We start from the raw sequence: 14209 nt of genomic DNA, 5'->3' as shown, positions 1-14209 counted from the left end.
CTTGAAGTAGACAAATATGGTTTTTAAGACATGGCTAGAGAGGGACATGAATTTCGTTTCCAACTTGAATGCCTTTGGGACATGACCAAAGAACAGTTGTAGGTTTAAACTGTATTGTTTGGTAGCATGTCTAAAAGACAGGTTTACGAGGGACTACAAATATTTCTTTTTATTATTTGTCGTTGATATTACAGGATTAAGCAGAAATTTGATGAATTTGGCAAATTCATTTCGTTGACTTAGTTAATTGTCTTTGTATGGTCATATTGAGAGGGTAAAGTAAGAGAAGATGTCTGTTAAAATATGTTTTACAAATATTTAAACGGATTCTCATTCTTAAAATGACAGCATCTAGATCAAACAGAAAATGTAGGAGTATATCGAAATTAACATTGTGATAGAGTTATAGATTTGATTAGATTATTTAAAAGGCGGTCAATTTTTCCATCCAATCATTTGTTGCCGCCTACACTTCTGTCGCTGAGTCTATCAAAATCCTTTGGCAAAGTGGCAAAATCCAATAATTTTAGAAGTCCCTGCTTGAGTTGTCAAGAGCTACTTAATAATTCCATCCACTAGATTTAACCTGCATTTAGCCAAAATGGAACCCCGCTTACTGTTTAAGCAATCTCCAATTTTAGTAATAGACAATTTACTGCCAAACAGTAGCACTTATATAATGCGTTCTTATTTCAAACTTGACTCCAAGTTCAGTATAAAGCAATCCTTCACTAAGTCACTTTTTTTTGGGCAAAAATCTGCATCTTTTCCTTCCCTTCTGAAAAGTAGTAGTTTTTGTTTTTCCTTTTGAACTGGCTTCTTTTTCTTGTTTTGAAGAGAAATTCATGGAGAAGTGGGATTGTGAGAGGTTAAAGGGGAAATGGGATACTGCAAATGTAAGCATTGAGAAAGATCTTACATTTGGATTTTCATGGCCTCAAAGGAACTATTATTGCAGCTTTTGCAAGAAAGAGTTCAAATCTGCACAGGCTCTTGGGGGTCATATGAATGTTCACAGAAGAGATAGGGCTAGAATGAGACTGTCTCCTTCGTGGGAATTTCCAGACTCAAACTCTAAAACCAATTCTAACCCTAACCCTAACCCTAGTTTTTCTTCATCATCATCTGCAACTAGGTTTTCACCTTATAATGTGAAATGTAATTCCTCTCTTTCTGCCTTTTCTTCATCACCAACTCCAGCCACTGATCGGCATTTGCAGCGAGATGAAGTTGCAACTCCTCTTGAAGGGGATATGGGCAAGAATCTGAAGAAAGGAGCCTTGCTTCGGGTCAACGATCTAACGGGATTTTCAAGTAGCAATGATCCTAGGATTTGGAGGGCAAAAGAGTTGGTTAAGCTGGATTTGAACAGGGGTTTAGTCCAACATGCAAAGGAGGATTTGGACTTGGAGCTTAGGCTTGGTTACTCTAATTAGAATCAAACTTCCATAGATTATCTAGTATTTGATTTAAGATGTTTATTACAAGACTTCTAATTTTTGTGATTAATGGGATGCTGCTTGTGAATTTCCCAGCATTTTCTTCACTAATTTCTAGGAAATCTGCAGATGAAATGTAGATCAAGAAATTAAGGCTGGATCTTGAGAAAGTGTATGCATGATACTGCATCATTAATATTGTCGATCAAAGTTCTGTCGGAATTTCCATTACACAACTATATTTAGTACTCAAATCTCTTAATTTTAGCTGAATTTGTCTCTTAAATTGTTGGTTTTTGCCAAAAATGTCATTCTATTAGACGACACTAGATAATACTACTTCCTTAATACTTTCAAGTGCATTTAATCCATGTTAAGAACGAAAGTGCAAATTATGTTTTGCTTTCAAAAAGCATAGAATTAAGAATGCTAGCAAGTATATTCCAAATCAAATCAGCTAGATTTTATGATCAAACAATCATGTCTTTCATTAATGCGTCTACTTCAAGGAATAATAGATCCAAATTAATATCACAAAAAATCATGAGAGCCATTGCAAAACCCATCAAATGAGTCATTCCACCGCCCACTGGCAGCTCCTTCACCGTATTCCAAATTCAATGGTTTTTATTTATAAAGATCAACAAAAAGCTCCCGTCTTCTTGTATAAGTAGATAATCATTATGAGTTAGAAGTAAATTATGCAAGAATTCCCATAAACAAGAACCAATTTTACTTAATATTTCAACTCTATGATATTTTTATAACACTGATAAGGCTCGTTTTTCCAAGAATCAAAGGGCAATCATGAATGCATTAAAGGTGATGAATTACATAGGACTTTTCAGTACATCAAATTTAAACTCAGGTTTAATCAGTTTGCCTACAAATCATTAAATTTCTATCAAGAAAAAGAACAACACAGGACAGTTCATATAATATCATGGAGGGGACATAAGACTATTTCTTTCCTGTTTCAGATATATATTCATACACATACAGAGAGACTAAACAGTATATTGTATTGTTGTGTAGCATAAATGAAGGATAAACTGCTAGTCCTAGTACATTTTGGCTTGTCATACTTGCAATGGTATTTTGGTCTGTGCATATGGAAGGGATAATATCAGTTTCCAATGTATCTGTTCCTTTGCATCTTCCCAATGAACTTCTGGGTGTCAGTGTTATGATGCCTTTCTCCTTATGGAAATTGATATTCGGCCAATAAATTAGGGTTCATCATGGTAAGTGATTGATTTTGAGTTTTATTTTTTGAGCATGTTTGGCCAAGCTGGAAAAATAAATAAAGTTATCCAAATACAATTCAATGACTAGTTTTTATTCTTTTCAAAAATATTTCTTTCTTTAACGTCAAAATATTTCTTTCACCAACTTCTGATGAATATAGAAAAATTATTCACATCTGTTGATTTGTTAAGAATACCCGAACTTAAAATTAATAAACTGAAAATTTTGCAAATCTTATGAAATAAATCCAAATGCAAGATATATATATGTATGAAAATTACTGTAAAGTCTAGAGGTTACATATTCCGTAATTTAATCATTTGACCTCTAAAATGAAGGACTTTGTCACAAGGGCTTCACGCCTATTGTTTACTTAGAAGCCTTTTCCTAGTTTGAATAATAGAGTCGTTCGTCCAAGTATATATAAACTCAGTTGACCATGGTCAAATTCAAGTTAAGCCCCTGTTAGATAAAAATTATTTGGGAAAATAATGTTTCAATAGTAAATTTTTGGAAAATGTGGAGTTATAGAGTAGAAAAAAATTTGTGTTTACGTCCAAAACATTTTATTATATGACTGTGATTGAAAATGAGTATGTCGAAAAAAAAGTTTTGAAATAATGGTTACCAAAGAGGGGCTAAATGTTATTTCGGGTCTAAATATACTTTGTGATTTCCATATAAAAGTAATATAATCAAATAACTAAAAGGAATCCGATGCGGACCTACGTAGCAATAGTAGTCACAAGACCTATACACAATTGATTCAACCCAAGAAAGTCAAGAAATCAAAGTTTAGAGTTTGATCCAAAAATATTAAGCCAAATACCAACACAATCGCCTATAATATGTTGACCTCGTGATCACAAAACTCAAGAATCTCATCGGATTGTTTAAACGCTACCAGGAACAAATCTTTGTAAGTTCCGAATTAGTTCAATAAAGATCAAGAATTGAAAGCAAAAATATGCTCACAAATTAATCTCTCAATTGTATATATAATAAAACTTGTTCTACAATGAAAATAAAGAGTTCTATTTATATGGAACTCATAAAACCATAGTTTACACGGAATTAAGATCTAAAGATTACAAAAGATACCAAAAAATAGAGTTTTAACATAATTAGAAGATTACTGAGATTTGAAAAATTCGCGTAATTGAATTATACTATGTGGCCGCATAGTTCTAACTAGGGGTGGGCGTGGGTCGGTTCGGTTCTAAAGAGAACCGAATCGAATCAAAATTTTCGGGTATCTAGTAAATGGAATCGTCGGGTCCAAATAGAATTATGGAACCGTTTGGGTTCGGTTCCGTTCGGTTATGTACTATAATTAAAATTTTTAACATTTATAACTACATTATATAAATACAACTAATGATACATTCAATGGTTTTGGAATGCCATAGACTAGTAGACTACATTGTTCAAATGATCGCTACGGTCAAAATTTCGGTCGACGAAGGTCACAGTTTCGATTGGAGGTCACGGTATCGGCCGACGATTGTATATGTTTTGAAATGTCAGCGAGGCTGCGAGAGTGAGTGCGAGAGTCGAGACAATGTTATGCACTTTAGTGTATGTGTTTAGAGTTATTTAGTAGATTGAATCTTGTTGGACTAAGAAATGAAACAATAAAATGGGTAATGGGGCCAAAAATAAAAAATTAGAAATGAAACAAATTATTGGAACAAAAATTTGGATTTAGAAATTGTTAATTTGTTTAAAAAAATTAAAATTAAAATAATTTGATTTACTCAATATAAAAAAAAAATTAGAAAAATTAGGTTCTTAGTCTAAAATCGAAAACCGAACCGTACCCGTTGGTTTTCAATTCAAATACCCGTTCGGGTATTTAATTTGACAAGAACCGTCGGGTTCGATTCGGGAGATTTGCCCAACCCTAGTTCTAACCTGTGGGGTCACCTCAGTTCCTTACTGAAATTTTCTGCATGCAAATATGCAACCGCATATCCCATTACACTATGCTACTGCATATTCTGCAACTCCTCTGTCTGTGGCTTAAATCAAGTTGATCCATCGTGTCTCGTCTTCAATGCTCAAAACGAAACTTGTCTCTTTGCTTGCTATGATTAATGCTTCGTCTACCGTGGTATGAGCAAGTAGTCTCATAGCTTCTTTAATCCTCTTCGCTCGCGACCTAGTCATAGGCCCTTCTTCAACGATTGATGGATCCTCGCCTGGACTTGCATTCATGCCATGGATCACATCAAAACCCAATCTTGTAGGTATTGTAATTGATTTCCAATATACTTTCTTATGTTTCCAATAGCTACTAATTATAAATTATATTGCAAATTAAGCTGTACTAGTAGACAAATATAAGTAAACAAATAGTATGGAGGGACGTCCCCACCACAGGTGAAAAATGGAAGCTCAAAATAGATGCGTTTATGGGGAGGATGAGAAGCTGCAAAAGGGTATGTTTTAGTGAAAGAATAGAGGACAGGCGTGGGAATGGGATAAAGGCAAACGTCACCACCATGAATTAATGGTTATCACTTTCCATTCACTCAGTTCCATAATTCCTTCTACTTAGCTTTCATCTGCACACGCCCATGCAGTTTACTCAAGTTTAAACATAACCATTCAAAACCCATATTTTTTTTTTCCTTCAAATTTACAACTTTTGAGTTCAAATAAATGTTTAAAAATGCTTTGTTATAGTATTTTTAAAGGAGGTTTAGCTCCTTTAACGTATGTATGGTGCATTGGATAATTTGGATGTAACATTGTCAGTTCCCAAAATAAAAATAAAAATATAATAATAATAATAATAATAATAATAATAATAATAATAATAATAATAATAATAATAATAATAATAATAATAATAATTGTCCATTTTGGAATTAATATGACTAAAATTAGTTGTACCACTCTGTTTGAATTAATTTAAGAAGATTGGACTTTGAAGTTTCATCTATAATAAAAGTTTTGAACCAAAATCGAGAGCTTATAATATCTACGTTTAGTATGTTAAATTAGCTAGAATCAAGAACATAAAAAAAGTTGAAATTTTTATCCTTGAGATATCCAATTCTACCATATGATTTCGTTATATGAAACGTCCCTTGTAACAATAAGGGAGTTAAACTAAAACTTTCTTTAATGTGAAATAATTAATCTTTTGTTGTAAATCCATCACATTAATAAATTGAAAGTTCTAAGTGTTGTCACTATGTTAGTCATCCACAAATACAATACTGATCAACCTTCTACGTCCACAAAGACCTCATACACCACGACTCGTATAATTGAATAAGTGTAGACTATTATAGCAAACAATTGGCATGTGGAATCAATATACCTGAATTAGAATATAATCAAACATATTCGTTTATTTTTTGAAAATCAATATTTCTAGGAAACTCACTCCCACTCATTTTATGATCCTCTAGAAATTTTACATTTCTAGTTTTCGACAATCTTTGGAGTACTTAAAAAGTTGGTAAGAATTTAAATTGAAGTAAAAAATTAACTTTAATCACACATTTTATGAGATTTACAATTTTTTAACTGTACATTTTATAATTTTTTATCGAAATATACTAAAAATCTGATTTTTAGAGAAATCAAACGGGGGCTTAGAGTAAATGTTTTCTTTTATTGTAATTTGTAACAACATAAAAGCTGTAGTTGGTTTTATGATTTTAATTACTCCAGATTCTCTTATTCAGTTTTTTGGGGTTAGTTTTTTTGTCTCAATTTTTATTTTAGAAAAGTCTAAAAATGAATTTAGGTCTTGCAAATTTGATGACTTTAAGTAAAATTTTCCAACAGGAAATTATGTTTACGGGTATGCCTCTTTGTGACTATCAATAACTCATAATAAAGGGTATAATGAATGTTTGTATTTTGTTGTAATATTCATAAATTCTCCACTTGACAGTATTCGAGTGAAAAAATATGTCTCTAATACATAGAGGGCACATTGTAATAGAGATTATATATATATTTTTTTTTGGCAACATTCTCATTCCTCATTAGGTACACAAATTGGTAATCATTTTTTGGAATTAATTCAAGATTTAAAAAAAAAAAATGGAAAAATTTGTATTTATGTCATTAAAAAATAAATTTTCAAATTATACTATGTTATGTAAATAATCCATGATATGTGAATCTTGGTTTTCATGAGGTTATATATAAAATTCCTGATTTTGGTATCGTACACATTAAAAAAAAATGGTGAATCACTGAATATATATTATACACACAGTAAAGTGATTTTATGTATTGCAGAAAAATGGTGAATCATTGAATATCTATGTATGTTGTAAACGTTTTTATATATTGCAAAAAAATGGGGATTTATCTATGGGGTGATTGTGATTTTCTGGAGTAAGAGATTCGGGATTTTGAATTTATTCGTATATGGTTTTATGGAATCCTGGGTTATCTTTGATAAATACTACAATTTTGGGATTTCGACAAAATAAAATTGGGGCTTATTTGATGAAGTAATAGAAACTATCCAATAAAATCAATTTATATATAGATGTTTATTGTTTTTTGTTTTTACTTAGTAAAATGCAGTAATAATGGTATAAAAGTTGTTGGAATGTATTATATGAATTTTTATTTTAAAATGGGTAATACATGTAATTTCCTCTTAAAGAAATCAATATTAGGGGCCCATTTGACATGACTTTTGAAAAGTCAAAATGAGTTTTGAAATTCAAAAGCTATTTTCAAATTTGTTTGGCTAATTTTATGAAGTGTTTCTTCTAGTTAAAAGGACTGTAGAAGAAATTAGTTCAATATGACTTTTTCTAAAATTACTTTTGAAATAAGAAACCTTTTTAAAAATTAATTTCTTAACAAAAATGAAGGTCGTTTATTCAGGAAATTCTTCTACGTAAAATAATAACAAAATTTATGTCACACAGAGCCTAAGTTCCACAAAAGTTATTGATGTTACATCCATACGATGCTAAGAGATCCAAAGGGGGAAGTGGTCTTAGGATTAATGAGGAAGCCTTGTCCCAAGAAGGTCAATAACAAATTTCTACATTTTACTAAGGGTTGGAAATGGCCCAACCTGTAACGGGCTCCTAAGGAAAACAGTGGGCTTTAGCCCAGATTTAATGCTTATTGGCTGTTAGGAGTAGCAAGGATTTTAAAATACCTAATTCAAAATGAAAGTTTTTTATTCAAAAATCAAATAATTTAAACTATTTAATACTTCATCCATCTCATTCATATAGACTGACTTTCTTTATTTTCTTGTCCCAATTATATAATCATGTTTTCTTATTGAGAAAGTTTTGTTTTGTATGCTTACTAATGTACCCTTATTTAATTTTTTTAAAAATTTATTTAAGGTCTCCACTTGGTATCCTGTTTAGTTAGGCGGAAATTCTGTCTAAATTTTTTAGAAATATGAAATACCTTGTCCTCATTCTGCACCCTCAATATTAATTAACCCCGTGACACATCAATAAGAACATCAAGAGTGACTAAAAAGGATCAACTCAAAAGTCCCTGAATCCTCAAACATGTCAAGAAATATCACAACATCCTCTATCACCCTATATGATTTTCTGATCAAACCCTCTACAAGGACAGGACTAATGACCAACTTATTTCCAGGCTGGTGCGGCTTCATTTAAAAAAAAAAAAAAAAAACAATTTAAATTCTGTATTGACTTCAAACCCTGTATACCCACGGACAAAACCATACCCACTGACCCGTCTCAAAAGCCACACCCATCTTCCCCAAATTGAAAGAATTTATCCTCTCCTAAAGAGTTTCTCGTGACCAACAAATTGAAATTTACACAGCACTCTCACTTGGCCTCACATCACGATCTTCGGCGTCAACTCAGGCGAAGGCGTCGCACCACTCCGTTAGCAACTCCGTTGATTTTTTTGGACTGAAAACGGTTCGAATTCGGTGTCCACATTTGAAGACGGCTTCACCTCTGCTCTAACTACACTTCAAAACATGATTGTGCCGGCACTTGCTTTACCGTATCCGGCAGACTGCTAAATCAGCACTACAAGCATCAATATCTCCCGACATTTTTCAACTAATGTTCTTTCCAGAGGTATATATGGAAATCACCCCCATTTCGTAGCTATGTGAAGAAATTGCTCAAATTTAATGGCTACCTTAGCTGGAATTTTTAGGACATAGTGTTTAACCATTCAATCTCTTCCATTAGTTGTGTTTTGTGATTTGAATTGCTGGACTTGAGAGTAGAAAAGAAATAAATGAAGACTGTTATGGTTTGAAATGCAAGACTTGTGGGTTGACTACAGAAGTTGAATGATTAATTTAATTTTGAAGTTGCCCAGTATTTATATACTGAACGTTTTCATTTCTTTTTGTGTGTTCTAGTGAGCTGTGAAGCTGAATTTAATTTTGTTCTGGTTGACCTGATCCATGGTTTTTAATCTTGTAGAATGGGTGGAAGGAATTATGGAATATGTCATAGCTGTAGAGCTAAGGATCACTTCTTCGATGAATGCCCAAAGAAACGCTGATGCCCTATGTGCAAGAATGGATTCGAGAAATGTTTTGTGGTGGAGAAGGAGACCAAAAATAAAGGGCGACTATTTCTTCGATGCAGTGACAACTGTGGATTCTGGGATTGGGTTGTGAAAGAAGAATCCAACATTCAACCCACTAATGACAGCGTTTCCTCAATGAATCCTACGACAAACAAAGGAGTTGAAGATATGTCAAACATGTTCAAATCTCAAGTTCGCCTCAATGATGACGAAGAACTACATATTTCGATGAAATGAAAGTGGCGATCCGCAAGTCCAAAGGAAGGTAGAAGGGAATGGGAAAGGGAAGGGTTTGTCTTGATTAGTAGATAGTAATCGAATGGGCCATGACGTGAAAGTTCCCACACTGTCCAAATATTCGCATGAAGGAATTTAGGCAGATCTTATTTATTTTTATCTTATCATGTAACGTTGGTCCTTTTGTCTCAATATTAAAAGTCTTTTATGTTGAATTATTCAGGTTTGCAAATCCATTAGTTATCTTAGTATATTGCAAATTGGATTTGTTACACATGATATAATTACAATAAAACTTTACTAAGACAAAAAAATGTCTTCCTCAAAAATCTGGTTACAGTTGCTGGAATTGAAGTTGCTGCAATTCTTACAAAAATCTAATTACAGTTGTTGGAACTGAAATTGTAGCTATTCTTACAAAAATCTGGGCACGGTTGCTGAAACTGAACTGAAGTTGCTGCTATAATTATACAAAAACTGTACTAAGATAAAAAATGAAGGGCTATCTATTCTTAGTTGTTGGAATTGAAGTTGCTGTTATAGTTGCAATTGCCTCTGCTGCTGCAACTGAAGGGCAAAAAAATGCTCCAGATCTTGCCCCGTTTGATTGACCACCATGACACATGTAAACATCTAAGTGAATACAGTGCCGTGTTAATTACATAACTTAAAAACTAACAAATCATCATTCCAGCCAAATAAATTTTGATATGCAAGCGATGCCAATTTCTTTCACCAATTTCTTTCACTTTAGGTACCAGGCATTACTCATAGAGAGCACGAATCAAGCAAGAAGAAAATTCAAGAGAAAAATTAAAGCCAAGGAATGCATGATCAGACATAAAGTAAACTTTTTTTTCATCTAAGGATAGAGTTCTAGGACCATGTAAATGCTACAGAAATAGATGCTGTACATTTCCAAGATGACCAATTTGACTTCACACTTATCATATTGAGAGTAAAGAGGGATCAACAATTACACTCGATATAATAGGATAACCAACAATGCTGAATGTCTGAACCAGTTTGACCCAAACTGAAGAGAAAAGATGAGTCATATCTTTACCTAAGCCATACAACTGACAAACGGTAAGACCATCATTCTGTCTTGTAAGCCCACCCATGTGTCTCCAGAAACACACAGCTTCTTTTATGGCTAAATTGGGCACCAACTGTGATGAATACAAGGGTTCTGGGCGAACTGGATCAAAGTTGCCAACCTTAAAGATGACAAAGTTAAGGATTAATACATGACACTGGACGATAAATATGTGCATATAACTAAATGGAAATGACAACTGAATATCATTTAGTGCTACCTTCTGCAGATGATCAAGAATTACTGCTCTCTCATATTTTGCACACTTTTTCAATCTAGACTTGCCTATAAAAAAAAAAAAAAAAGGAAGATCGATCACGTAATTACCTCAAGTATAATATATAGGTGCACAAGTAAAGAGAACTTAGCGTTGGACAAAGAACAAACAAGAATGTGCATTTTTTACATAAGACAAATCTTAAATGTAATATGAAAACAGCTTTACCAAAAAACGTAATATATGCCACAAACATGGTAACAGAAGACAATTTTTAAATATAGTAGTTTCATATGAAGATAACAAGAAGGTGCTACCATTAGAAGCAATTTGCATAGTACTGTAGTACAAGTAATCTAAGTAGAAATTTGCATACCTTACTTCTACCTTTCTTATTTGACTATCAAAACACCCCAAAAACTGACTACTCCATGAGGCTCCCCAAGCCACCGTGTTCTGGTACACTTGAAAAGTAGCGCGGCATTACTTGACCTATAATACAATAACAACATTAATACGACCATACATGGGAGATTTACAAAGTTGAGGTAGAAATATGCGTGATACGTTCACACCTTGAGAAGTACACATAACGTTCGCCGGCGATGGAGGAATCAATTTTGAAGACGGCAAGCCCTCTGAAAGGGAGAATGATGGTATGATGGAATATTGTGGGAACCGTAACTTTCCTAGTGTAGTCATCAATAATAGACGGGAAATACCTATTACCACCTGATGTGGGGTTACTGGCAGGGCCCCAAAGGTCAGAGTGCACATATTCGAGCATGCCTTTAGCTCTATTAACACTCGTGGAGAAAGAAGTTTTGTGATGCTTACCAAGCACACAATGATCACAAAATGGCAAATCTGACACACAATCATTACCAAAAGCACCTTTTTTATTAAGTAGCTTAAGTCCCTTGACTCCTACGTGAGCAAGCCTATTGTGCCATGTGTGTGTGTGATCAATCTTGAGAGAGGAGATAGAGGAATTCATATCTCTAATCACTTCCCCAGTAGTAATGTATATATCGTTTTTCTTAATTCCCTTAATGGAAACTAAAGCACCCTTGATCATTTTTAGCATACCATTTCCAATTTTACCAGTAAAGTCATCCTTCTCAAGTCTCCCTACTGAAATCAAATTCCTAGACAATTCAGGAATATATCTAACATCCTTTAACGTATACACAAAATCTGTGTCAAATTTTACGTTTATGTCACCAATTCCAGCGATAATACAGGCAAAGTTATCACACAGCACAACATGCCCAACTTTAGATTCATGCAACTTACAAAACCAGTTCTTTTCAGACGTCACATGAAAAGATGCACCAGAATCAAGTATCCACTCATGGATGCGGGAATTAGCAGTTAGATTTAATTCAGCAGTGTATGCAGCTGGACTTGTAATCATATAGACCTCACCACCACTTATATCAAAAGTGGATACTAACACATTTACCTCATCTCTCTCCTTAGCTTTTAGCTTACCCTTCTCCTTATGACAATCCTTTATAAAATGTCCTGTGTTTCCACAACCATAGCATTTTCTCGCCTTAGTTCTAGATTTTGATCTGGACCTACTTTTACCCTTCTTTTTCCATCCATTACCACTTGATTCGCCACTAGTTTGATATTCCTCATAACTATTTTGACTAAATTGAGTTCTACCCCGCATCATATGTACTTCACCATTCCTTTTATCATTTTTTCAACCTTAATTTCCATTTCTTTACTTCTAAGGGAATCTATGACAATTTCAGGTGTTAACGTGTCTCTGCCATACTTAATGGCATTCTTAACTTCCTTATAGGAATCAGGGATTGCATTTAGCAAAATTATAGCCTTATAAGTTTCGGACACAGTCTCGTCACAATTAACTATGTCTTGCACCAATTTGTTAAACACGTCTAGATTGTCATCAAGATCCTTTGAAGAATCCATTTTGAAACTGGAAAAACGTTCAAGCAGGTAAAGCTTATTAGGTGTAGATTTAAGCAAATACAAGTCTTCTAATTTCTTCCAAAGTTCTTTGGTGTTTTTTAATTTACCCACCTTTCTTAAAATAGCGTCAGACAAGTGTAAGATAATTGAGGTATAAGCAAGCTCATCGGCTTCTTCTTTTTGTTCTTGTGAAAAATCAGTTGAAAAATTGCCTTCAATGGCTTTTGAAACCTTTTGTTGGACTAAAATATCCTTCATTTTTTGTTGCCAAATAGCAAAGTCACCATTTCCGTTAAAAATTCCCAAATCAAAACTATGAGTTGTCATCTTCACACAATAGCCAAAAAAATGCACAAACCACAATCAAACCACACAAAGTAGTCCTAGGGGTCACAGATAATATACTCCGCTCTAGATTCCCAGGGTTTCGTAAGACTCGCGGTCTTAGATTAAGAGAATGTTCGAAAGGGTAAAGTCACGGTATTTCTAACGGAATAAGTAAGCAGCGGAAATAACAATGTAGCAAAAAATACGTCTAGCAGATAACTAGTCCCACAATAATTTTGATCACTAAGAATTACAAAACTGATTTTAAACCCAAAAACAAATACTCAATCAAAAGGATCAATTAAGAGCACATAACCCTAATTCTAGCACAAGCAATGGTTTCCAAGCAATGACAACCCCCAACCTATTGTCACCCCACACGGTGACGCGCTAATGCTGAAAAATTAACGGGTTAAGCCAATTTACCAGAGCGGACGTGTCTGAGTCCGTATTATCGAGAGAGATGCGAATCTACTGCTTTAGGACCGCAATCTTGGCCTAAAGTAATTCAGTAGATATATGCAGATTCAACCGTCGATCCACCGGGGGCAAAATTGTCCAACTTTTTCTGTATAACCTGAAACAGAAAATAAACAGTGTCGGTACGTTCAGGGGATTAAAATAAGCAAACTGCCCAAAGGAAGCTCGCCCGGAACCGTCGCCACGCGCCGCCGCCGGAGCTCCACGCGCCTCCGCCGCCGCCACACGCCACAGCCGAGGGAGCGCCTCAGCCTGCTGAACCTAGATATGAGTTCGGTTTCGCCGAAAAGTGGCTAGATTGGCCGGAAATCAAGGTTGCAACCGCGGTTCTTCAATCCCAAATCGCGATTGCCGCCGATTTTTGCCAATTTTCAGGCCGGGAAAGCTTCTACTGGCTCTGATACCACCTATAGGACCGAATTCCACAGCAAGCAGTGCAAAACCGGGCTCAGTTTACCAAAAACATCGACACCATTGCTTGAGACAACTCTAATATCACCCTATGCCGCCACCGGTCCGGTTGCTATGGATTGGGAAGAAGAAGGCCAAGAAAATACCCACAATATATCAACCACAAAGGTCACAGAGAGAGGGGGAAGGAGAGGCCGAGAGAGAGAAGCTCACAAAGAGGGTTTATTTCACTCTAATGGAGGCCGAGAGAGTGAGGGGAATATA

The 14209-nt window shown here is 34.5% G+C and overlaps 2 protein-coding genes and 1 long non-coding RNA gene across 3 annotated transcripts; 2 read left to right on the top strand and 1 right to left on the bottom strand.

The window, feature by feature from the left end:
• Nucleotides 1–30: 30 nt before the first annotated feature.
• On the top strand, nt 31–1436 carry LOC111412723 (transcriptional regulator SUPERMAN-like). The gene is made up of 3 exons (XM_023043643.1): nt 31–98; nt 195–220; nt 838–1436. The coding sequence occupies exons 1-3, from the start codon at nt 31–33 to the stop codon at nt 1434–1436; spliced, it is 693 nt and encodes a 230-aa protein (XP_022899411.1).
• Nucleotides 1437–8389: 6953 nt separating this feature from the next.
• LOC111412361 lies at nt 8390–9682 on the top strand. The gene is made up of 2 exons (XR_002706051.1): nt 8390–8761; nt 9119–9682. It is a non-coding gene; the product is annotated as an uncharacterized LOC111412361 (long non-coding RNA).
• A 436-nt stretch (nt 9683–10118) lies between these two features.
• On the bottom strand, nt 10119–11858 carry LOC111412360 (uncharacterized mitochondrial protein AtMg00300-like). The gene is made up of 4 exons (XM_023043255.1): nt 11356–11858; nt 11157–11272; nt 10784–10848; nt 10119–10684 (listed from the first exon to the last, which is right to left on the bottom strand). Exons 1-2 carry the CDS (start codon nt 11856–11858, stop codon nt 11173–11175), a joined length of 603 nt encoding a protein of 200 aa, XP_022899023.1. The 3' UTR covers nt 10119–10684; nt 10784–10848; nt 11157–11172.
• Nucleotides 11859–14209: the final 2351 nt, after the last annotated feature.

Source organism: Olea europaea, chromosome 16 (genome assembly GCF_002742605.1).
Source record: "Olea europaea var. sylvestris chromosome 16, O_europaea_v1, whole genome shotgun sequence".
NCBI classification, from domain to species: Eukaryota; Viridiplantae; Streptophyta; class Magnoliopsida; order Lamiales; family Oleaceae; genus Olea; species Olea europaea.
Note: the sequence above shows the minus strand (reverse complement) of the source record. Positions and strands in the feature narration are given on the sequence as shown.